This window comes from Saccopteryx bilineata, chromosome 12 (assembly GCF_036850765.1).
Source record: "Saccopteryx bilineata isolate mSacBil1 chromosome 12, mSacBil1_pri_phased_curated, whole genome shotgun sequence".
Taxonomy (NCBI): domain Eukaryota; kingdom Metazoa; phylum Chordata; class Mammalia; order Chiroptera; family Emballonuridae; genus Saccopteryx; species Saccopteryx bilineata.
In genome coordinates, this window is record NC_089501.1 from 33,968,186 (window position 1) to 33,994,079 (window position 25,894).

The window sequence follows — 25,894 nt, forward strand, 5'->3', positions numbered from 1 at the left end:
CTCCCATGTGTGTCTTGACCGGGATCCACCTGGCAAACCCCATCTCGGGCTGATACTTGGACCAACTAAGCTATCCTCAGCACCCAGGCTGATGCTCGGACCAGTTGAGCCACTGGCTGCAAGAGGGGAAGAGGGAGAGAAGGAGGAGTAGGTGGGGAGGGAGAAGCAGATGGTTGCTTCTCATGTGTGCCCTGACTAGGGATTGAACCGGGGACATTTGCACACCAGGCTGAGATCCTATCCACTGAGCTAACTGGCCAGGGACCCTCATTGAGTTTTTAAGTATAATATGATCCATTAACAGTAGCTGGCCCCCATAGAGGAATAAAGTAGCCAAGCTAAAGAGGCTGTCTGGTTCAGGAATGAGTCCAGATTCTTGTCTTCCTATATTTCATCCATGTCTGGGAAAAATTCTTGCATCTTTCTACATCCCATCATATGAACTACCAGTCAGTACATTATTCGTATTCTATTCAAAAGCCCATAGGGCATTTTTTAGAGTTGTTTTTCCTTATGTCCTTTTAGATGGCACCATCCAGTGTCTGTGATGTTCCAGCTCCTCTCTGTTGGGTCCCACCTCCCACAGGCGCCTTCTGCTCCTCACTGCTGTTCTGTTTGCATCCGGCAAAGCACTCGACAGCTCTGCACAAGACCTACCTCATTATTCAAAAGCGCATGTACAAGCAAAAAGAAGTAACGTTCAACTATTTACTTTACAATTGTTTTATTCAAAGCAAAATTAAAAACCTAATATATTTTTTCCTTTAAAATATATTTTTTATTTTTTAAAATAAAAAATACATTTTAAAAATATTTTTAATTTTTTAAAAAGTTTAGAATTAGTTTTGATATTGCTTCTCTTACCTTCAACATAGATGATTTGTGTATTAAGTTTTCTGATAGCCACGTACATGCTAATCCTAAGTAGCTATGAGAAGACTTCATATTCAAAAGCCAATACCACCTTTCTAAAGTTTAGAAGAAAAAAAGATTCTTGTTCCCAATGTAGTACACAATTGCTTCAAAGGGTAAAAAGACCTTTGTATTTCAGTTTACATGAAAATAAGTGTTTTGTTTGTTTTTCTCTAAAAAGGGCATCTGGAGTGTAACTGGATAAATCTTATGATGATTTGGCCTGTGCAGTCCAACTTTTAGATGATATTTTCATACCGGCGAAGGTGACAACAGGCAGCTGTCTGAATGTAATCCAAGAACCTCAGTACTGCCGTCGTAGCTCCTTCTAATGAAGAAGACAAGACTCTGACTTTATTTCACCAACAAATCAAGTACACAGCAGTTGGGAGGGAGTGGGGGGGAAGGGTCACAGAATATGACAAAAAATAAATACTTTACACAGTTTTTCCCATGTCTAAGTGTTAACATTCTAACTGAAGATTAGAAGGCAATTACCTAACAAAATTATTTATAAAAAATATAAAAACGCACAAACCAAATGATACAAAAAAATTTTTTTTTTTAAATCTAGAAACTCATTTCTCAGGGCTAATTAATAGCCAAGCCCTGCCAATTTTTATCAGTTTATTAGACTAACAAGAGCTATCCAGCATTTTCGTCAAAGTAAGATAATATAGAATAGATTTTGATAAGCCTTTCTCAATGAGGACACGATACTGCAGGCAGTTCAAGGAAAAATAGATGTAACTTTTTCTTTGGTATAACCAAAAGGATATCCAAAAGTTAGCAAATGTTGACATTTCAAGTGATAAGAAATTGCCAAATGGAAGTTTCAACTCGGGTAAAAACAGTTGTAAAAGGAAAAGCTCCACCCACAGTCCTGTAGTGCAAGTTTCAAATTTAAATCTGAAAAATAATTTTATTCAGTAGGCAGGAAAGGAATCCCTGCAGTGTCTCAGTCACTCGTCTGGCCGTCCCCACCTCTCTTCTCTCTCTATGTGCACACCCTCATTTCAGTTCCCGAAGGCCCTGGCTACGCAAGGAGGAAATGCCTTAAAAAATGACCCACGTTTCTCAGAGTCAGGCCGAAAGTTGCCGTGTCTGTGGCTGCACAGCAGCGGGTACAGCGTGGCCGCTTCCGTGTTTGTCATTTTTACAAAAAAGAAGCAAAGCCTTTTTTCCCCAGAAAAAAGTACCTGAACCAATTAGTCACTTAGCCCTTTTCCAAGCTTTTGGGTTAACCGCGAAAGCACACCGGTGCGGTTCCCTGCGTGTCCCGCGCACTCAGAACCAGTCAATCTGCCATCCTTCTTAGAAGTCCCCGTCCTCCCGCTTTTGGGCCGCGCTCGTTGCCACAGCCGCTCTTTCAATGCCATCACCGCCCCGTCCGGAAGCGCCGTTACTCTACCTAACTTAACTGTCTTCTTTCCCCCTCATAAATCTGTACATACTGTGTGTGTATGTGTGTATTTTTTAACATAAAAAGTGTCCAAAATGCACACACACACACACACACTTACCTGTTCACGTCCCCCCAAAATCCTGCAAAAAACCCCAAAAAAGCCTTCCCCAGGAAGCACTCTCAGAAGTTAAGCTTCTGCTTCTTGCTGTTAAGCCACAGGGCAAGTGCCAAGTGAGTCCTAAAGTCCCAAATTAGCCTCGTCCGCTTCAGTCACGCGAGGGCCCAGGTGCGCTGCACAGCGCGGGGCGGGGTCCGGGCGGGCGCCCTCGGGCTCCCGAGGGCAGTGCGCTCTGCACCTGCCCCACACCCCTGGCAGAGGCCCGCTCTTGCCCTAACTCTCTTCCCTCAGGGGGCCTCCACACTGTTCCAACGGGCCCCTGCCCTCGACGCGGGCTGCCCCATCCGCGGGGCCCGAGGCCTGTGCCCGCAGCAAGGCGGAGGGCTCCGCGCCACAGAGCGGGCCGCCCTCGTCCATTTCGTCCCCCGCCAGGCCGTCCAGTGAACACGCCCTTGCGGTGTCCGGGGCACGGCGAGCCCTGTTGTCCGCCGGCTCCATGGCTTCCCCTTCGCCTTCCGAGATGACGGTCATGGGGCTGCTCTGGATCCGGTTCCGCATGCTGTACCTGCTGCTGGCGGCGGAGGGAGGTGTTCGACTCCGGCCGTACCGGGGGCCAGAAAAGGACAGACTCCGAGGCATCAGGCCTTCGTTCTTGGCCCACTCCTCCTGTGCCCTTCTGTTCTTGCTTGGGGAACAGCTGGACGGGCTGTCAGGAGCGTCTGGCGAAGGCTCCGATTTTGACCTCTGGAACCTGGGGTCTGTGTTCTTGAGCATCTCGGCTGCGGACATGCGAGCACTGGTGTCTGACCGGCTCCCTTTTTTCAGCAACAGAGCTTTGAAGTTGTCACTGCTGGTGCTGCTCTTCCGGACACTTCTCTGAATCGATCCCACCTGCTTTGGGGAAGCCAGGCTGGGGGCAGTGCCTGTAGGTGTCACTGGCGGGGAGGGAGAATGGTTTCGGGTGTGATCATCATCTGAATCTTTACGGCCAAGGACTTTCCTCTTGGATCTGAGATTTAATAACATTGAGATGAAGGTTAATTTCCAATGGGCCACTAGATGTCAGCCACAACCACCCCACTTATCTTACTGCACATTCGGGTCACCATCTACTATTTTTACTATGCAAACCTCCAAACACCCACGCAAGAAGAATAGTTCATTGTATTCTCATGTGTGCCCATGACCCAGCTGTAATTATCAACTTATGGCCACTCTTCTTGAAATTCCACCCTCACTGGGTTATTCTGAAATAAATCTCAGACATCTCTTCATTTACTATGGAAAGGACCATTTCTAAAGTTTTTAATAGCTGCCATTTTTTATTTAATTCTATACTGTATTTCACAGTGCTAACCATTCTTTCTTCCTACTTTTCCTTTTCCTGTTTGGCAATGCCACTGAACACGCCTAACAGATAAGCCAACAGGCAGAATACCCCCTCTACTGAGACAGGCCCCCGCCCAGGTTCTAGAACAATTCCACAAGACTGACATAAAACCAGTCTTCCTGGGCTCTCTCTGGGCCGTAGGTCAACTCCTAGAAGTCCAGTGTCCAGAAAATGAAAGTGAACCTTCCTTACCAGGTCCTGTTTCCTGAGGGATCTCAGAGAACCTCTGGCTAATCAAGAAAATGTGAGGGCTATGGGTCGAGTGTGAAAGAGGAGGGGCCTCCAGGGAAAGGAAAAGGTTTCCTGGGGGTATTTCTTGTCCTTGCTCTCGAGGAACCTCCCTGTTCAGTGTGTTCTCTGCTGAGAATAAAGCAGATGAGCCAAGTGGCCCCTTGCTGGTCTTTTTCATAACTCAGTGTGCAAAGCAATCCCTCAGCAAAGTACAGTGGACTTGCTTTAAGGAAACCTGGTGCATTTGATAAAGACATGGGTATCTCCCTTTTTCTGCTGTAAAAGTCGAGAATATGCAGCAGGGAAAGGTTGAGAGGCTGCTATCTGTACACACAGATTCAGAGTCGAACCTGAGCACTACCAACTTCTAGCTGTGTGACCTCGGACCAGTTACTCATCTATGCTGCACCTAAGTTTGCGGGACGGTGATATCAACCTCACAGGTTTGCAGAGATTCAATGTGGTAAAGAGCCCATGGAGTCACGTGGACCCGCTAAAGCGCCCTTGCTCTGTCGCCCTGGGTGGGCAACTTAAAGTTTCCGATCCTGTTTCCTATATGAAAAAGGGGAATAACAGTAGATAGCATATACAATAATTTATCAAACAAGGTGAATGCAATAACAGCCATAATGTGTCAGGCACAGAGTAGGTGCTTAATAAACCTTTGAGTGTCACTTAGGAAAATATCATTTCCCCTTCCTGCCTCTTGGTCACGCTTCAGTGCTATTTTCATGTGGCCTGCACAGCAAGGCACAGAGGAGGGTGGGTCACGATGGCTGTCCTAGGCCTGATGCTCCCAGGATCCTCTCCGTGTTTCTGGCCAAGAAGAAGCCACCCAAGTGGAAGCCAGAAACTTGTAAGGGCCCAATTCAGAAGCTGAAGGGTGGCCAGACCTGATGTGGCACCAGCCCTTTTGGGAATGCAAAACCTGGCCTATGATATTTTGGTTCACTGTTACTGCTCAAGTTGTCAATAAAAATAATGCTCTAGAGCAATGGTTTGCAACCTCTGGTCCGGGTCCACCATGAATTTCGTGCTGGTCCATGAAAAGAGGTAACCACCTTGAAGAGACTATATGATCTTCATACAACACTGCTCTAGGTAAGTTAAATGAGTGACTGAAGGCAATCAGAGAAATAATAACATCTCAGAATTTTAGAACTGGGAAAGACTTTAGATAGTTTGGTCTGAGCAGAGAAAGTAACCTAGTTCTAAAGAATGAAGTCAGAGCTGAAGACGAAAACTAGGACTTGATGAAGTATTTTTCCATTTATTGCACGTGGCCTCTCAATTTATACAAGTTGCTCCCCTCAAAGCAGCTCTGCTCATTTTTGCAGGTACTGGTTTGTGTAGAATTTTTTTGTTTTCTTTCAATGAAAAGGGTGAGCTGAGAGCCACACAGTAAGGCACAGCTATACTTGATTGAAGTGATGGTATTTAATTACAGATTTAGAATTAAGAGAAGTAAGAGAGATTTATAAAGGTATTGTTTTTCAAGAGTAGCTGTCCCCTGAAATGAGAATCAAATCTAAACATCTGAATTCTCTACAAGTATGTATGCACACATGTACACACAACACATGTAGTATGTGAATGTGTATTTTTTTTTTAAAAGATGGCTGTAAAAAGTGCTTAAACAGTTAACTCTGACTTGAAAACTAATTACTTCAATAAATATAAAAACTTCACACCTCCACTGGTGTTCTACATTTTCCATCTGGCTTTAAATCGGAAGCGAATTAATTTGCATTTTAAAACTTGAACAAATGCTCTTGTTTCAATTTAGATATTCTTTATTTTAAATTATTAGCCTAGGTACGGAAGGAGACATAAAATAAAGCCCTAAAAACCCACAAACTTCCGGTGGATTTTTAGTACGTGTGCTGAACTGAAAACTAGCCTGTGTCCTTGCTCGCTCTTTGCAGTCCCGTCCCACTGGGCCTTTACTGTTACCTCACGTGCACAGAATAATCCATACTGGCCAATTTCTACATCTGCTGTAGATATGATTATGCTCTAGCTAGAATTCTCTAGTAGGAGAAACCTCAAATTTTTCAGTGCCTTAAAAAGTTTGCCAAAATAAAATACAGAAGAGATCTTTGGCATATTTTTAAGAATAGCATGTAGTAATTTTGGGCCCACAACAGTTGGGTTTCTCCCTGAGACCAAGTATTTAGTACACAGAGCAACCCGGCAACATATCTCTGTAGACTCTGTTATAAATACATAAGCCCGAATATTCAGCAACCCGGTGCACTCCATACTGAGAGATGTTGAGTCTTGGAAGAATTTCCAAACAGTTAAATACCGATTGGTTTCATTTAATTTAGAAAATATTTATTGAGTGTTTATTATGTGTCTAGCATGGTTTGAGTTAGAAACAGCTGGGTAAACCCCTAAAAATGCCACTAAAGTTGGTTTCAAAGGATGCAGCACTTTTCATTTCTCTGTTTCGAGAAATCGTTTGATAACTAGCTACCTGTTTATTCCTAATGAGATCAAAGACAACAACCGGACAATGTTAAAGGTATAGTCAGTTGGGGTCTTTTGGGATATTTTACTAATACTAGAGCCAAGCGGTAAAAAAAAAAAAAAAAAAAAAAAAATTACAGGTCTTCACAAACACCTGAATTTGCAGCTTGTTCTTTCCCTCCCAAGTTAGAGAGCGTATGTTGCGTGAGGAATTCCGGGTAAGGACAGCATTCTGCTTTTCATCATTGCAAGAGTTTTTGTTATTCCAGGAATTGGGAAAACAGTCATGACACAAGTTTATTCACACAACAAAATGATTTTACAGGATTTTTTTTGGGGGGGGGTCTAATGAGGAAAAAAGAGACCTTGATTTAGGGGAATGCAAAGGCTTTGGAAGCATAAAGGCATTTGTGAGAGGGATCTGAAAATACTTCGGTAAAGGAATCTAGAATGAAGCGAAGGTTTTACATACAAAGTACCTGCACATTTACAACCTTATCAATTTTTACAATGTCCCTGTTGTGAGGGTACTTGGCTATTTACAACCAGAAAAATGAGGTGATAAACAAAACTTTATTGTTAAGTCCTAGTCACTTAAGGTGACCACATGTAAAAAGTGTAACAGTTCAGGCAGTTACTTTGAAACATTTGCTGTATTTTTTTTACACCCAGTAATCTCAGTGGGCAGTAGATGGCACCAGCAGCCCGCAGGAACAGGCAGACCTCAGTCCTGCTCCCGCTTAAGAGATGTACTCTTTTATTGGAACATTAGAGTAACCAAAGAAATCGCCCTATTAAAATCCTGGTTTTCTGTAAGATAAAAACAAAAATAGTAACGATAATACTAACAAAGCACCCTAGGGGAAGGCCCTGTCCTGTAGAGCTAGTCTGTGCTTCTTCAGTCCACAGAGCACAGCATTCCTCATCCGGGACTGGACCATGGCTACACTAATCCAACTCTGAAATACGCTGTCATCTGACTGACACATTGCATTTCCCGCCAGCAACAACAGTGCCGACCAGAAGGCATCACACTGAGCCTCTGACCCTCACGTCATCATAAAAGTCAGTGGAACAGAGTGAAACAGAAATTGGGAATCAGAGGAAATAAAAATACAGAAACACACTAAAACAGATCAATAATCAAGTTAGTGAAACCTATTTGGGTGATAGAAGAAACCTCAAGAAAGAAAAATATACATTGAGGAGCCATTTGGAAAGGGGGACCCATAAAGTAGACGAACATGAGGCGCTGTGGGTACCTGTGAATAGCTGCAAAGAGGTCTTCTGTGGTCCGGGGTCGACTGGGGGTCATCGCCTCATCACTCCCTTCCTCCTTGGGGAAGTCAAAGGCCCCTGGGGAAGAGCCGGCCGTGTCGGTCCCCGGCACCCCAGCTACGGAGAAGCAAGCAAGCAAACACAAGATTCACAAGTGACTTGAATTTCAGTCTTTAGCCAAAGCTCCCAAGTACAATCTCCTGTCATTCCTGACCACGTGAGAACCACAGGGACAGGCAGTGGGGTCTGTAGTTTGATATTTTACAAAGATGGGGCAGCGTGATAGCCAAAGCTCATTCTTTTCTGTTCAAGCCCAGAACTCCTAATGAATCTCTCAAATTGTGTTGTCACATTTCTTTGCGGCTCTCCAGAAGGGAGATTACTCATTGCTATTTAATACCAGCCTGCTGCAGACCACCCCCCACCTTCTGCCCTTCTGTAGGTTCTACTCTTGGACCTAAATTTTTTTTTTTAATTTTCATAAAATGCCAAGTTGGTAACCTAAGTGCGAGGCAGCACTGGAAACCCACAGACTGCTGGCTTTAACGCAAACACGCACCGGCCCTGTTTGTCTCGGCTGCATATGGCTGGAGGGGAACAAGAGAGAAAACCGGACTTACGCCCTGGGTCCTGCAGAGACAGACAGCTCTCCTCCACGCTGGCCCCGCGGTCCGTGCTGTCCTCCGCGCCTGGCTCCTCCGGCTTGGGGGCTGGCGAGGCATCGGGCTGCACCATGGGGACATGGGCTTCCACTCTGCCCGGGGACGTGGATCCTGCAGCTCCTCCCTCAAGAACCGAGCTGCCCGAGTCGGTCTCATCAGAACCAGTCCTGGCTGCACAACTCTCTCTGGCCTCTCCCCTCGTGGGGCTGGGCGCTGCTTCGCTCACGTTCTCTGCTGGCTCCGCTGTGAAATCTCTCTGTGGGGGTGGCACCACCAGGAACAGTTTGGGCTTCTTGGAAATGGGGGGCGGCTTCTTGCTGGGAGGAGGTCCAGGGGCTCTCTGAAGGGGGGCGGTCCCGGCGCTGGGCCCAGCCTCTGCCTCCCCATCCCTGCCGGGGCTGCGGCTCGGATGGCCACGCTCGGCTGCACCGTCCTGGTGACCCTGACTCATGCTCTTGGCAGGAGTCAGAAGCGAGCTTGTCACGGAGGCAGGCTGGCTTTCACTCTCCATTTCATTTATGCTATTTCGGGATTTCAGGAGAGCAGATGGCTTTAAATGATACTGGGGTGCAACCGGAGTTCGTTTTTCCTGAGATGCTTGTTCATATAACAGCGCTCCCTCGGTTCCTGAGTTCTTCTTCACCGGCCTCAACTGCACCATCTGCAATGCTTCTGTGGTGATCAGGGGCATGGGGGGCCTGCCGCCCTCCTCCTTGCTCACGGGCTGTCTAAAGGCGGACTCCTGGGAGGAGTCTGGCTGGCTGGACTTTTTGAAAGAAGGCCTGGTATCTTTCATCAGTTTGGGATCTAGGGGTGGGGCAGGAGGGGGAACCAAGGAGGGTAGAGACGGCGGCGGGCACAGCACGGGGGCCGATGAACCCAGAAGGGGGCTATGTGCAGTGGGGGGAGGACAGCATGCGTCGGTAGGACAGAAGGGAGTAAGAACTTCCGGTGGTGGAGGGGGGAAAAGGGGAGACTGAGGCAGCAGAGAGCCCTCGGGGGAATCTGCTAGAGGTGGGGGCGGGGGAAGGAGAGGAGACTTGTCAGCAGGACACGGAGACGGAGGAGACAGGAGAGGGGCAGGAGCAAGGAGAGGGGCGGGGCCCGCATCCAGCTTCTTCACAGTTCCGCTCCCTTCCGTAGACGTATTCGAAGACAGGGACGTGGACGACGAGGAGATGGACACCGAGGATACCAGAGAGGACTTCCTTTCTGGTACCTTGGGCTTGGGCTTCCCATTGGCTGGTGACATTGATTTTAAAAACACAGGCACGGGGGTGAGTGCTGTGGGTGTATTTGACTGGCTGGAATACCCACTGGATGGAGAAGTGACTCTGTGGGGCTTCTCCGGCGATGTGATCTTTGGTTTGACTGCGCCACCCGGCCCTTGGGGCACGGCGGCTCTGGACCCCTCTTGGACAGGGCGGACTGGCCCATTTCCAGCGGGCGCCCCATTGCTGGCGGAACAGCCCGCACCGGGGTTCCCTGCGTCCTCCTGCAGGCCCGTGTAGTCAATGTAGTAACCCCACGGGTCCGTGTACTCGGACTTGACACTGCTTGTGTCACTCTGGGACGGGGTGACCCCACACAGAGAGTAGATGTTGGGGGTGGTGGCGGAGGTCAGGCTGCTGCCCGCGCTCACGGTGCTCTGGCTGCGGGAGCGCGGCAGCCAGGGCTCCTCCAGGTCGCTGCAGGGGCTCTGGGAGGGCGAGAGCTCGCCCTGGCCCGGGAGGCTCAGCTGCAGCGAGTGCTGCAGGGAGGCGATCAGGCTCTCGTTCAGCACCTGCCCGTTCTTCTTGGGGATCCTGCGCAGAGAGTCCGTCCGAGAGGGCGGCAGGGGAGGCTTCTTCGCTTTCTTCAGAGAAATGTGCCGAGAAAGGGATCTGTCCTGGAAATGGGACTGGTCCCCTGGGTTCTTCTGAGTTCTCCCATCGAAAACATTGACCACGCTGTGCCTGGGGTTCCCAAAGCCATTGCTGCTGCTGCACGGATTCCCAGGCCCGAGTCCGGCACCGGTGTGCATAGATGAGTGGTAGCCATCGTGGTCCTCTGCACACAGGGACCTGGCATCGTCTCTGTTGGACGTCTGGTCCAGACTGCAGATGCTCATGTTACTTAGCGGGGTGGAGCAGCCAGGAGTCGCCAGGTAAGGCTTCAGGGGGGACGCCCGCCCGCTGCCCGAGGCACCGCAGTCCCAGGGCTCCCCGCTGCCACAGCCCCGGCCGCCCGAGTAGCCAGACTCGCTCTTGCTGTCCATGTCCTGGGGGTGGGCTGGGAGACTCAGGCTCCTTCTGCAGCTGTAGGCCATGGCTTGGGACCCATTCTCCAGACTGGCCGGGGTGCCGAGAGAGACGGCCGACTCACAGAGGGACAGCAGTGTGGCTGCACTTGGGGGGTGGGGGTTGAAAGCCTGTGAAGCCATGGCGGAGGGGCCCTCATTCCAGCTACCAGGGGGAGACCGGTGGTCACCTTGACCCGACGGCCTGGAGAGGAGGCGGCCTCTGGCTCTGACCCTGGCGTGTGAAGACGGGCTGGTAACCCTGCCGTCCAGCTGCCCTGAACTCGGCGCGGGGTGAATGACAATAACCTCCGAGGAGGAGGACAGGGTGGCGTTGGGGATGAGGCTGGTGGAGTAGGTTCCATGAGGGGACACCACACACGCTGGACTTGTTCTATGGTCACTCTCAAAGTGCCTCAGCTCCTGGGACTGGGGTCTTAAAAGTGTTCCAGTCCTTGAGGTACCTCCTGACTGTCCTAAGTTTTCATCTACTTGTGGGTGAGGCCTCTGGTAGGGGAACGTGCCGGCCAGGTCTTCTGCAGGGCCCAGGGCGCCCAGCCGGGGCCCGAGGGATGGGATGCCGGCCCTCGCTGCGGAGCGTGGCAGACTATGGAAAGCGGCGTCGCTGTGGAGGCGAGAAGGGAACACGACGCCCGCCGAGTCGCTCAGCACAGACACGTTCCCGGAGGAGCCCGAGAAGTGGCCCATCTGGGCAGCAATGCCTTGCCCCTTCTGTGCCCTGATTCTTCTCATCGATGGGGGCACGACCTTCACTTCCTCAGTCTGACAGCTGGAGTCCCTGGTTTCGGAGCGCTGCCCGGCAGACCGATAGCCATCAAACCTTCCTAGTGTCGCGTAGTGGTCTGGAGTGTCTGAGTGTCCACCACTGTCGTCCTGGCCAGTGCCTGATGCTAGAGATAGAGCAGAAAGAGTCTTTACCTAAGAATCAGTGTCTCCATCCATCACCTGCACCCTCACCTCCTCCTGACTCTGCCGTACTTAAAAAAATAATTTGTAGCCTGACCAGGTGGTGGCACAGTGGATAGAGCATTGGACTGGAACCTGGAGGATTCAGGTTTGAAACCCCAAGGTTGTTGACTTGAGCACAGGCTCATTTGGCTTGTGCAAGGGGTTACTGGATTGAGTGTGGAATCATAGACCTGACCCCATGGTTGCTGTCTTGAGCCCAAAGGTCGCTGGCTTGAAGCCCAAAGTCATTGGCTTGAGCAAGAGTTCACTCGCTCTGTTGTAGCCACCTGGTCAAGGCACATGAGAAAGCAAACAATGAACAACTAAGATGTCGCAACAAAGACTTGATGCTTCTTATCTCTCTCCCTTCCTGTCTGTCTGTCCCTATCTGTCCCTCTCTGTCTCTTTCTGTCACACACACACAAAATAATAATCTGAATTTCAAATCCTCTGATAAATTAAGTGCTGCATGTGGGATTTTCAGGTGCTCCCTGTGAGACTAAGGCTGAGCGCTCTGTGGGAGGTTTACGTTTCCAGTAACCTGCTTTCGGTAAAGATTTCGAGGTAGCCTGTTACCCCCGGTGCCTGCATGGAGCCTCTGTCCAGCAGGAACCGTCTTTCCCAACGATGGGCACATGCTGTTCAACAAGAGGGCTACAGAGATACCGTTTATGAAGGCTACTGGTCTAAAACAGAGTTAATTACATTAATTTCTATGTCAGAAGGAAATCCTAAGAAAAAGAAAAATGGTTTACAGGCCCATCTGTGTTTCAGACATTTCATCATCAATCTCAAGTCATTATCATCTGTCTGTCAGTGACATTCAAAATTCAGCAGCAATCTGTTGTGTTCTGGTAGGGAGAAACTGATCCAATGAACGTTCCTCAAATTGGGTTATGCATTTCTTGGAGCTTAACAACTAAACCAAGAGTAGTATATTTAAAAAAGAAAAGCACAAGGTAGGTCAAACAGAGAGGGAAGTGGCCGAGAAAACATCCTGAGTGTAGATAACAGATTTTGAGCCACCTAGGAAAGAACAGAAGCTTTGAAAAGTAATAAATCAGGAAGGCAAGAACTCACCCAAAATGAACAGAGAAAAAAATGAATTCATGCATATCATCATTAAGATAAAATAAGTCTTGAAAACTAGTAGCAAAACTATAGTTCTCTCTATGTTATCATCATCCAACAAGGACTTGAACACAGCTCAGCAGGGCCTGCCGAGTGAGGCTGGCTGCATTGCCAGCACCCCTGCTCACCTGGCAAGAACAGGGGGTGATGGGACTCTGCAGAGCCCCCCATCACCCCACGGTAAGTCCTCGACTGCATCTAACGCCTGGTCCTCATCCAAAAAGCAAAGCATTTTACTAAAATGGCAGCGATGTTCTTGGTACAAATCGTAAGGAGATGTCACCCTTTGTGGAGGAAGGCTCCCCAGCCTAAAGCCCTGCCCTTCACTGTGACGATGGAGACTCGTTTTTGTACTTGCATCTTTACCCAGCAGGATCTACTTCCTTCCCCTTCCTCTCTGCCAAGTACCTACTCACTAAAGACACACGCACGCACATGCACACAGACACACACACACGAGGTTCCCCCTCAGAGAGAGGGGACGTAGGCAAAAGGGCAAGAAGAGAAGAAAGATCCACTTTGAGGAAAGAAAAACAAAAGGTACATATTTTGCCATTTGCTAGTTTAGAAGGTGGGAGACTGACTTGTATGTCTGTATCAGTTTGTACCAGTTTGATTCCAAACACTCAAGATACCTTATTCCACTCAACAAGGGGTTTTAATAGCTTTTTCTTTCAAAATCGTAGTTATTGCACAGGGTCAATGGTAAATTTTTAACTGTCTCTAAGGGTCCTAAATGATGTCCTGAGTCTTTCAGGCAACTATTTTGAACATGAAACCACTCTAGATTTCTAAAATGGAAAGAAATATAGCCATTCTTTCACCATCTACAGCCCAGTACAACTTGCTAGTTAAAATAACAACATTTTAAAACTATTTTCCTAAATACCTTTAAAAATGGAAAAAACTCATGTCATTTAATACAGGAACCACCAAAATTCTATTCTCAAAACAGATCCTCCAATATTTTCACAGTACATAAAGTGTCACAATATTACAGATACAGATGCTATCTTGATTATAATTAAAGAGCAGAAATGACTACAAAAAACCAACCACAAACAGATATAAAACACTCAGATGCTGCTAGCAATCTTAATGGGATTTATCTGATTTTAAAATACGATGTAAAGAATTGTGCGTATTTTTCTTTTACTTATTATATAATACTATTAGAAGTTTTCCATTTTTAAAGAACACATGTAACCAAAGATAGAAATCTACAAGTCAGTTTATTTAAGATTTATATAGAAATTTTAAAAAGCCTTATTACTACCTGTTAGTTATATATACATTAGTTATATATTAATTAATATATATTATATTAGCTATATATATAATTAGTTATATATTTTATATATTAGTTATATATTACTATGTGTCAACTATAATTGAAAAATAAAATTTAAAAATTCTTGGCAGGTTTTTAGTAATGTTTTAAATATAAACAATCAAAAATTATTTAGAAGGGAATTCCTTTAAATGAGGATTTTTCTGCTTGGGGAACACATATTAGGATAAGTTAAAAGTAACCAAATGTAATTATATACCAACAAAATAACCCTATCAGACTCTAAAATAATGAAAACTCACAACATGGTGTTCAAATACATTTCTATGTATGTTTAAGGCAATAACATTAAAGAAAAAAATTAAAATTTTGACCGATTCATTTAAATGGAAGGCAACAAATTCTAAGTCATCAAATATACTTTAGAAGTAAACAGAAAATATCATAACTTTGATATTAAAGCATTGTGTATTAGCTAGTCTCTTGAGCCAACTGCACATGGATTTTGAAGTAAAAGCTTCATATAATTAAGTATAATATAACTCTAATTCTGGAAACACCTCTACTTGGATTTTATAAAATCCAATGCCCTGGCAGCTTGGACAGTGTTTAGTGGACAGGGAGCATCTAGTGAATATTTTTCCTGTAGATAATCATTTCCTTTGTAAATCTAATTTATTTGACTCAACTATACTACCCTATGCTTTATATTTTGAGAAGACTTTGACCCTATGCTTTATATCTAGAGAAGACTTCTTTTTGCAGAAAATAGAAAGTATCTATATTTGGTACTCAATAAATTAGGTAACACAAACTTTCCAAAGTAGATACTTATAAGCACAAAATATTGGGAGAAAGGTCAAGGTTAACCAGAAGTCCTAAAATGAATAAAGAAAAAACATGATCACTTTTTTTCCCCTAAATTTTTATATATTTAAAATGTCATTTCCCCTTATTCTATCCACCAATCCTTCCAACTAATCTATCTATAAAACTAGAGTCACTGTCTAATTGTCCTTTCTTTCCTTTTTAAAACTAGCTCTAACTTAGATGCAGCTGTCTCAGTTGCTCTCCAGCTGTGATCCAGGTCACGTCACTGTGCAATGACATCAACTGTCTCACATCTGGCAACAATCACAACATACATGCTATGGGGAAAGCCATTTTCTTTCCTTCAGCCTCAGTAGTGGTTCCATGTCACATCCAAAAAGAGTACTAAATATGAGATCCAGGGGCTCAAACATTTATTTAAAAATATCAAAATTACAGAAGATAGGCTTTACCAAGCTGGCCAGATCATTCCGGTAAAGTCCAAGAGGCAGCTGAGTGACTGTTTCCACACTGGCTGGCTCAGTAATAAGTGATAAAATTTCCTAATTCTGAGGTTCTAGAACTCATATTACATACATATAGACAATTCATACTGAGTACTTATGTGTATCTTTATCTGGGCCAAACTATTCTTATGCTCTTTGCACAAAGGCATCCAGAACCTACCTATTTTGGTTGGAAAGGTACTGAAAATGCAGCCGACCTTGAAACATCAACCGTGTTACCTTACAAAGGGCCTATCTTTAAAGTCATTCCTTTTGGTGAAGGCATGACTCTTAAAAGACCAGTTCAAATACAAATGTTACCTGAGTGCTGTAAAGAGATTAGCCCATTAAGCATCTACCGAACATACATATATGTATTCGTTTCTCAAATTAGTTAGCTGTTACTTAAAGGAAGAAAAAAAAAAAGAGTCTGAAAGAATGGGACACAGGAGACCGGCCTACTCAAAAGAGCAGCATGTGGAGGAAGGAATCAAAGGCAGCCTTCACAGAGCCTGTGGATGTGATCTTGCCTTTGTTTGTAATAAATCCCTACGTTATGGGGTAAGATGAGCACCTGCACGTCACCTGGGTCGCTGGAGCTACCTAGAGCAGAAGCAAAGCATTGCTATTCTCGTCTCCCTGTTGCTACAGTCTGGATGGCAGAGCACACACTCTGTAGACCTGAGTGGCAGTAAAAGAAGAAAAGCCAGGGAGAGGAGTGAGCAGAGGCACTGGGAAAAAATACATAGCAACAGTGTCTACAGCCCCTGGGAGCTGGAATGCTGCCTCCAAGTGCTCGGATCAACGCATTCTAACTAAAAAATAGACAAGTTTAGAAATAAGGATTCTGAGTTTCTACAGTATAACCTTTTTAAAAAATTTTATTTTATTTTAATTTTTTTTATTTACTTACTTTTTTAGATTTTATTCATTTTTATTAGAGAGAGAAGGGGAGAGAGAGGAAAGAGATAGAATAGGGGGAGGAGCAGGAAGCATCAACTCTCGTATGTGCCTTGACCAGACAAGTGCAGAATTTTGAACCGGTGACCTCAGTGTTCCAGTCGACGCTTTATCCACTGCACCACCACAGGTCAGGCCTACAGTATAACCTTTAATAGCAAATAAAATTAAAAAACATCCTATGAAAGTAACTAGAATGAGATCGGTCCATAGGTTGGCTGAAGAGAAAGGCAGATTTCAAGAAAGGCAGTATTAAGTTCCCTGCAGTAATTCCAATAGCAGTTATTATGTTTGTAGTAGTACCAAACACCGAGTGCTTCACCTGCAGTAATTCGTTAAGTCCTAAACAACCCTCCCTTGGATGAGGATGTGGACTCGGAGAGATGAAGTAAGCAGCCGGAGGTCACCCAGAACGTTAGTGGCAGAGCTGGGAGTCATATCCAAGCGGCCTGGCCCGAGTCCCTGCTCCTGACCCAGCCTGCTCTGCGGCCCCTGCAGACCGTTCCTCATGGGCCCATTAAAAACCAGAGAGAGGAAGTGAATACATAAAGAGAAGAATGGAGAGATTATCCACAGTATAGATGAAGATAAGCAGAAACAAATGGGTAAGTGAGCAATGATGCCAACGACCCTCTCCACTAGCAAAAAAACGCATTTTTTGCTTTCTGTTTTTATCATAGGTTGAAAATACAGATGCAAAAAAGCAATGAAGTTGTATCACTGGAAGTACATAAATGCACTAACATAAATGACTATTCCTATCATACTGGTGTCTACTAATTGTCCCACACTGCTGTCTCCGATGACAAATGCAATACTGTCAGTATAACTAATGAAGTTCATATTCATAACGTAAAGTTCTAGAATGAGTTTCCAGTTTTATGAAAACTTAAAACATCTAAAATGAAAAGTAAATTTAATTGTGGCAATCTCCCACTGTTCAAGGTACGTCGAGATGATGGTGTAACTAAGCTTCTATCATCCCAGTTAACAGTGTTCATATAAACTTCTCCTCTTACCTTCTCACCAAAATTCGATCTGCATGGGGTGTTAAGATTTGTCCCCAGTGCCTGATTCAGAAAAGAAGCTGGCCCTTTGGGGTACCCAATGGCTATCAGAATGTATCAATTTCATAAGCACCACAGACGAGGTTAGCATAGGAATGCCGAGCAGTAGTGAGGGGCAACAGAGTACAGTTCTGATGAGCCATACCTAGCTCCTTCTGTATGTTGTCTGGGACGCCTGTAATAGTCTTTCTCCTTCTGACTTTCTTCGGTCGTCTTACCAGAGTGTCTGTGTAAATTAGAGACCGCCGAAGGCTGGCTTGGCGATCAAAATTCTCCCCTAATGTAGAGTAGTAGAACAAGCAAAGCAATGTTATTTTCAAGCAAGCTGACACCATGCGCTTTCTTCCAGAAGCTTGTTGTAAAATGATAAGAAGGTATTAATTATGATGTTAGCCAGTCACATGATGAATGAATGCTGAAGGGCAAAAAAGGAAGGGAAGCACATTAGCATCGTAAGGCTGTTTTCCAATTTCTGTGTGTGTGTCCTTCCAGAGGAAGCACCTGGATCTCATTTTCAAATGAGCTGGAGTGGAAAATGCAAATTTGTTAGTAACACACCAGAAGAGTGATTCTGCATTATTTTAAAAACGAAGTCATTTTGGAAGTGTTTCACGCAGGTCCTCTGGTCACGGAAATCACTCTTTACATCAGTGTGTATGTGATGATGGCAATAAATATGTCTTAATCATGTAGTCATCTCCCGAGACCATTCAAGGAGGCTGACAATTTGGACAGGCTGGAAAGTGCTGTGGTGTGAGATACAACTATAATGAACAATAAAAAAGCCTTATAATGATAAAGTACGTTTATCCTAATGAGACCCAGGAGCACTGCTGTTGTTAAAGCTGGTCTGTTTTTTAAATTCATAATTACTTGTAAAAGTTGGTCTGAATTCAGATCTCTCAGGTAATGCTGCAATCAAACCCACAATGTCAGTTCCACAACTTTTTCTTTCTAGAGTGTGAGCTTGCAGGATTGACCCACAATGGGAAAACATTAAAATAATAAAGTATCAGTGTTTAATTCATCTGCTTTAAATTATTTGTCAGTTTAATTAAACAAAGTTTTGCAGCAGTAAACTTGTCAAATGGCTGTCTCCTCAAAAAGTTAAAACCAAAGAACATATATACACACAAATTATATACTTCTGTCATTCTTACATTGTAAGGAAAGTCCAAAAAAATTCACTCTTTTTAGCAATACTGAGGACACATTCAAAGTGGGTATGTTGTGGACAATGTATTTTCTATTTTAATAGGAATAAGTTATAAATGGAAACTTATCTCATTAAAGCAGAGAATAAGAGATCTGAATGACCAAAATATATTTCACCTACTAAGGAACAAACTTAAATAAATGCTTGCAAACTTGAAAATGCTTGACAGTCTGTTCCTCATGGAGGCAAATAGAAATGACTGAGAGGAGACCAGAAGCCACCATCACTGTCATGAATGGCTCACTATGTGTAATAGCATAGATGGTATTTTAGGTCGAGAGTCACAACTTCAATGGTCCATTAGTTCCCTGCAGGAGAGGAAAAAATTTTCTTTGTACCAAGGCATTAAGAATGGATAAAACATTAATAAATAGTTGCAGTTAGTCTCCAGTTTTCCTTCCTAAACAAAAACAGAAGATAAACCACTCAAGCTCCAAGGAAATTAAGAGACAAACCACGAGGCTAGACATCACCATTAAAGGCTCCAAGCTCTCCATCTTGCATTGTTACCTACAAGGGCTGTGTCCTCTGCTGGACTAGACACTTGTGGAGAGTAGGGACCGTGACTCATGTACCTTAGGGTCCCCTGTAGCATTCAACTCAATGCCTAACACATAGGAGCTCTTCAGCAAATATCTGTTAAATTAAGAGGAACTGAATCATTCTCTTTCACTGAAAAATGGTATTAGTCAGTCATGGTTACTACTTAGAAATAAATTTAGCTGGCTGAAACATCAATACAAAGCCAGTTTGTAAAAACTGTTCAAGTATGTGTTCCCACTGTTATCTTCCCAGTGGAAGAGCTGTTTGTTGTTCCACGTGGCAGATTAGGAAACATACTCATGTATACATTTATTTTAAACATTTTTTTTTTCCTCTCCAACATTTGGAACATGCTGAGCCCCCAGAGAACTATGACTAAAGGGATTAAATTGATTTCCAGGCTTGCAGCTCATTGTGCTAATGTTCTATCTCCATGCCTGGCAGGCTTCACTTTGAATTTGAAATAATATATTTGTCATCAATTTTCCCCCAGCTGAACCTTATGAAAAATCAAACTAGAGGGTCAATGTTTGCCCAAATAAATGAGCACATGACAATTCCCTACAGGAAGCTATATTTTTATCTCAAAAGCCTGCTAGGGCTTTAGGAAATGTCATTCAAATAGCAGGAAGCTGTCTGACCTATGTCAATTCAACCACTACAAGTGAAAAATTTTAATTTAATGCCTTTTTTAAATACCAGACTAGAAAACTACTCCCATTATGAAATATATGTGTATATCCACATTTCCAGAAAATGGATCAATAAATATGTAATTAGGTATTGTATTTAATTTCTACATTTCTAAAAACAATCACTCAATTAAAAGTAAATTGCATTTTGAAGTAACTCGCACTGCCATTCACCTTTCCTGTGTGGCATTTTGAAGGCTTCCTTTTAAACTTTATATAATTCCTTTCCACTTACTCATCAAACAAACAGGAGAGAATTAAAGCTAAAGGAAAGGATACTGTCTACTGTTGTGACAACGTATTTCATCGCGTTCACTACTCCTAACATTCTAGTTATTCTGTTTTAAATTGACTAATCTCATGATAATGCATTTCACCCTACTTCCATTAAGGACCGTCATATTTCATAGCACAATCTTTTTATACTATTATTCCTGAGGCATTTAATCATATGTAATTACATTTCTGCTGCATTTAATCAATCAAGTAATGTAATGCATTTTCTTACAGAAAATATGTACCTATGCTTTTTACTGAGCAATAAACATTATACTTTATTCCGAAATATAATTCCTTATAAAAAAGTCTTTTAAAAAATAGGATCCAGGTGAACAAGAATCACATTCAGAAAGCCCAACAAAGTTATATGCAAAAAAATAAAATAAAATGGATTAAAATGCAATGATAGTCCTCCTTTAAGGCTTAAACACAATGATGTAGAAAAATGCACATGGTATTAATGCACTTACTTATTAAATTTCTCTGGAATTCAAAATAGAATTCTAAATGTAATTTTTAAATGTTCTGTAAGGTTTTAAAAAATTCTCCCATAACTATCAAAATGTTATTAGTCCTTTAAATGTGAACCAAGGCCATGGCAAAAAGCTTTCCAATGGCAGCCACCAGCATGGCCTCAGGCGCCGGCAAGCGTGCTGTGGGTTTTCATCCTAATTCTCAATGAAAACTCACCCTTACTGGTCACCTGATTTCTTTCAGGTTCTAGCCCCATAGGTCATGCTCTATGGACTGATTATCAATAATGACTACAAGTAATCTATTTATTTCTAACACATAGTCCAATGGCTGAAGCTATTAACTATAATAGATAACATTTAGAAGATGTCTCTATAAAAATCAAAATATTTTTTTAAAAGCCATCAATTAAAAACAAATAATAAAAAGCAAATCAATTTAGAAAGATAGACTTTAAATGAACAGCTGGCCCACTGAGTTCTTGGACACCAACCTTTGGTGACACAGTCTTCTAATTTAAAAGCAATAGCTATTTACCAGTACACACGTATATATGTTTTAGTATCCCTCCACTAGACAAAGATCAGGAAACCAGACCAGAGCTATTACCTTGGCTGCATAAATGAAATGCTAAGTGCATATACAACAACAACAACAACAAAGCCATAGTCACTCTCCCGCGCACATTCTGAACCTTGTCTGCAGAGCAAAGCGTACCGGTTATGTTAATAGGTACCACATCAGCCTGGACTGCTTGGGCTTGCTGTCGCATCTTCTCCTCTGGTGTTGGCAAGGGAAGGGACTTGGCCCAGTTCGTCTGAGTGTTAAGATCAGGGAAGTCACCTGAGGTTGGTGATTTCGGTCTCCTGATGGAAATAAGTCTTTCCTCTTCCGACGAAGAGACAGAACACTGCAGGAGACGAAGAAAGAAGCCACAATGTGTAAAGAGCTGACAGGAATGTTTAAAAATAATTCCTTTAAAAATTTAAACGGATTTGAAAAGAGCAAAAAACGAATAAAACTGGTCACATTTAGGAACAGGAGCAATGGTTTGCCAGAAAAATGCTCGTCACCCTGAGCATCACCCATAATATTTATGATTTGCAGAGGCCTGAGTCTCTAAACCACGGCTACAAAAGGTTTTGCTGACCCACGGAATCTTATATTCTTCCTGTTTACTGTGGTCAGAAAGCTTATAAATTTAGTTTAACATTAGAAGCTCAGAGAAACATCATGACTATGACCATCAGTTTTCATTTTGATTAAAATTTAGTGTGGCTCAAAATAATTTCTAGCCTCAGTCTCATTTCCGTTAGGCTCTGACCTTAAGGACCATTTCAAAAATGACAGACTGCCTGACCAGGCAGTGGCGCAGCGGATATAGTGTCAGACTGGGATGCTGAGGACCCAGGTTCGAGACCCCTAGGTTGCCAGTTTGAGCGCGGGCTCATCTGGTTTGAGCAAAACCTCACCAGCTAGGACCCAAGGTCACTGGCTTGAGCAAGGGGTTACTTGGTCTGCTGAAGGCCCATGGTCAAGGCACATATGAGAAAGCAATCAATGAACAACTAAGGTGTCGCAATGCGCAACGAAAAAATAATTGATGCTTCTCATCTCTCCGTTCCTATCTGTCCCTGTCTATCCCTCTCTCTGTCTCTGTAAAAAAAAAAAAAAGAAAGAAAGAAAAGAAAATGACAGAGCTACTATTGTGCAACTATCGGTGCTCTTCTGAAGCCATGTATATGGGAAAGAAAACCAGTGTGAAATCGTTAAGTTATAAGAAGCTATCTAAAGCTCTGCTCTGAGCCTTATCAGAATTCTGAGGCCCTGGCCAGTTGGCTCAATGGTAGAGCGTTGGCCTGGCGTGTGGAAGTCCCGGGTTCGATTCCCGGCCAGGGCACACAGGAGAGGCGCCCATCTGCTTCTCCACCCCTCCCCCTCTCCTTCCTGTCTGTCTCTCTCTTCCCCTCCCGTAGCCGAGGCTCCATTGGAGCAAAGATGGCCCGGGTGCTGGGGATGGCTCTGTGGCCTCTGCCCAGGCGCTAGAATGGCTCTGGTCGCGACAGAGCGACGCCCCGGATGGGCAGAGCATCACCCCCTGGTGGGCGTGCCGGGTGGATCCCGGTTGGGTGCATGCGGGAGTCTGTCTGACTGCCTCCCCGTTTCCAGCTTCAGAAAAAAAAAAAGAATTCCGTGAAAACATTTCTAGTGTCTGTCCTGACAGATTAACCTCCTAACTGGGGGCCCTCTTTAACACGTTTCCTCCCATTAACAAGGGCAAGCAGGAAAGTCATCATGGCAAGCATCTCAGGATGGCTCCACGGCAGCTGGTCTGCAACAAGGAAGCTCCAAGAAATCAAAAGAAGTGCACGGTGTCGGGAACAGCAACTAAAAAGGGTAATTGACTTGTGCTGGCAAATGGCAGTTTATAATCAGAATAAATGTATAAGAACAAGGACATGAGTCTATTCACTTTATATCTTTTTTTTTTTTTTTTTTTTAACAGAGACAGAGAGAGAGTCTGAGAGAGGAACAGACAGACAGGAACAAAGAGAGATGAGAAGCATCAATCATCAATTTTTCGTTGCGACACCTTAGGTATTCATTGATTGCTTTCTCATATGTGCCTTGACCGCGGGCCTTCAGCAGACCGAGTAACCCCTTGCTTGAGCCAGCGACCTTGGGTCCAAGCTGGTGAGCTTTGCTCAAGCCAGATGAGCCTGTGCTCAAGCTGGTGAGCTCGGGGTCTCGAACCTGGGTCGTTCCATATCCCAGTCCGACACTCTATCCACTGCACCACTCAGCCTGGTCAGGCCACTTTATATCTTATAGTCACGTGACCTTGAGGCTGTTACTAAATGTTCAAGTCCCTTGCTATAAAATGAGAGTACCCTGCCTACCGCCTTCTATATTCCACTCTGGGTACTCTTAGGACCCAATGAAATGATAACTGTGGAAATGTCTACAACTATTAAATATCATGAACCTAAAAGTGGTGGTTATAGAAACGTGACTTTACAAAAACATAATCATGAACTGACAAGTACCCACTTTTTTTCTTTTATTGCAAGGAGACTACCAATAATAAAGGCAGTGTAGCAGTAAAAAGATAAAGCCAGGTATCTTGGTATTTTTAACTTTATAGTTTTTTTAAATTTTATTGAATTTTTAAATTTATTATGTTAACATGGATTCAAGTGTCTCACTTAATATAACACCCTCAATGCCTCACAGTGTGCCCCCTTACATATCCTTTGTCCTCTTCCCACTACCTCCCCCCTTTCCCTCTGGAACTTGTCCTGTTGTCTGGATCTGTGTGTATACATATATATACACATAATTTGGCTAATTCCTTCACCTTGATCCCGTAACTTTACATTCTTTTTTTTTTTTTTGTATTTTTCCGAAGCTGGAAACGGGGAGGCAGTCAGACAGACTCCCGCATGCGCCCAACCGGGATCCACCCGGCACGCCCACCAGGGGGCAATGCTCTGCCCATCTGGTGTGTTGCTCTGCTGCAACCAGAGCCACTCTAGCGCCTGAGGCAGAGGCCACAGAGCCATCCTCAGCGCCTGGGCCAACTTTGCTCCAATGGAGCCTCGGCTGCGAGAGGGGAAGAGAGAGACAGAGAGGAAGGAGACGGGAAGGGGTGGAGAAGCAGATGGGCACTTCTCCTGTGTGCCCTGGCTGGGAATCGAACCCAGGACTCCTGCACGCCAGGCCGATGCTCTACCACTAAGCCAACCAGCCAGGGCAGTATTCTTAATACATAAAACATGTAAAATGACAACCTAGTCTCTTTTTTCACATAATGAAAATATAAAACGCTTACAATTAAACTAATACAATTAATCTGAATATATGTTATGTTACTGACATCTTAAATCTGATATCAAATTACACCATATCCATTCATATTTGATCTGATACCAGTTGCAACTCTACAGATCCTTAAAAGACAAAGGAATTTCTGAGCTGGCTGCAGCAGCTAAGCCAGGCTGACATAAATCAATTATTTCTGACCCTTTTCTGGTTGTGACACTCTTGTTAAGTTTGATTTATAATACATATTTTCTACTCTTACACTGCAGACGCACACACATAAATTAAATCTAATTTCATTTAAAAATTTCATGACAATTTGTGTAAAGGTCCTAATCTAGTAAATGAAAAGGTCACTCCAATTTTCTGAAATATTTACATAAGAAATAATTTCTCAGGCAACCTTGAAATGTAACACAGACTTCAAAGGCCATAAGAAGCAAATCCTAACAGAAAATGTTTCCGAGGAAAAGTGAAGCTCGGCTGGCTGGAGAACGGGGAACAGGGCGACATCCTGCGGAGAGGGTTCCGTTTCCGTGTGACGTCTGCCGCGGACGGAGGAGCTGTTCTGTAGCGTGCATGCGTCTCCATGGTGGCTCTAGCCCCAGTAACCTACTTTCCTTTTAGTTGTAAGGATTGATAACTATCACAACGAAACAGTACTTCGGTTCGCCTCCTTGCCACGGACGATCACCAGGGACAGCTCCAGTATGACAACTGACAAAGATCATTTATTTTATAAAGTGCTCCCTTCGTCTGCAAGGAAGTTTCCCAGACAAGCAGGGCACAGATAAAGTTATATGCCAAGTACTGTTCTAGAGTGCCACAATCTATTAAAAGAAAATTGAAAAACCAGGATGGTATGACTTCCATAATGACCTGACTCTCAGCCTTCCTTGTACTTCTAAACACAGCAGGAACGCAGGAACAAACCTCCTGTACCTCAGTGGCAAACACTGCATTAATTACTCCGTTAAGACAGACACCATAATGCTCTGGATTATAACGTTAGCCTCTTCACTGGTCTCTACGCTTCCGCGCTGTTGACTACCCTCCCTTACTCCTCCCCCCTCCAATGGGGTATTTCTCAACATGGCAGCCGGAAAATGTAAGTCACATCACGTTGCTCCTCTTCTCGAACCCTCCAGCATTCTGTGACCTACAAAACCCTATATGATCTAAGAACCAGTGCACTGCTAACAATGACCTCACCTCCAACTCTTCTATCCCTTGTTTATTCTACCCTGGTCACACCATCCTCCGTGAAGCTCCATATATCATGCATACTACTGCCCCAGGGCCTTTGCTACTTGCTGCTCCCACCACCTGGAATGCTCTTCCCTTAGACATCTACGTAAGTAGAACCTTATTCTTTAGGTGCTAAGTTT

General features: G+C 44.2%; 1 protein-coding gene across 7 annotated transcripts in view; it reads right to left on the bottom strand.

The window, feature by feature from the left end:
• Positions 1-1,223: 1,223 nt before the first annotated feature.
• Positions 1,224-25,894, bottom strand: part of NHSL1 (NHS like 1) — a 238,098-nt gene continuing 213,427 nt past the window's right edge. For 5 of the 7 annotated variants that reach the window (XM_066248497.1, XM_066248498.1, XM_066248504.1 and 2 more), the window contains exons 4-8: positions 21,402-21,594; positions 17,626-17,757; positions 8,427-11,657; positions 7,791-7,923; positions 1,224-3,444 (exon numbers count right to left, since the gene is read on the bottom strand). In XM_066248497.1, coding sequence (XP_066104594.1) covers positions 2,709-3,444; positions 7,791-7,923; positions 8,427-11,657; positions 17,626-17,757; positions 21,402-21,594 — 4,425 coding nt within the window. In that variant the 3' untranslated portion in view covers positions 1,224-2,708. The remainder of the gene's footprint in view (positions 3,445-7,790; positions 7,924-8,426; positions 11,658-17,625; positions 17,758-21,401; positions 21,595-25,894) is intronic. The other 2 variants (XM_066248500.1, XM_066248501.1) reach the window with 1 other exon arrangement.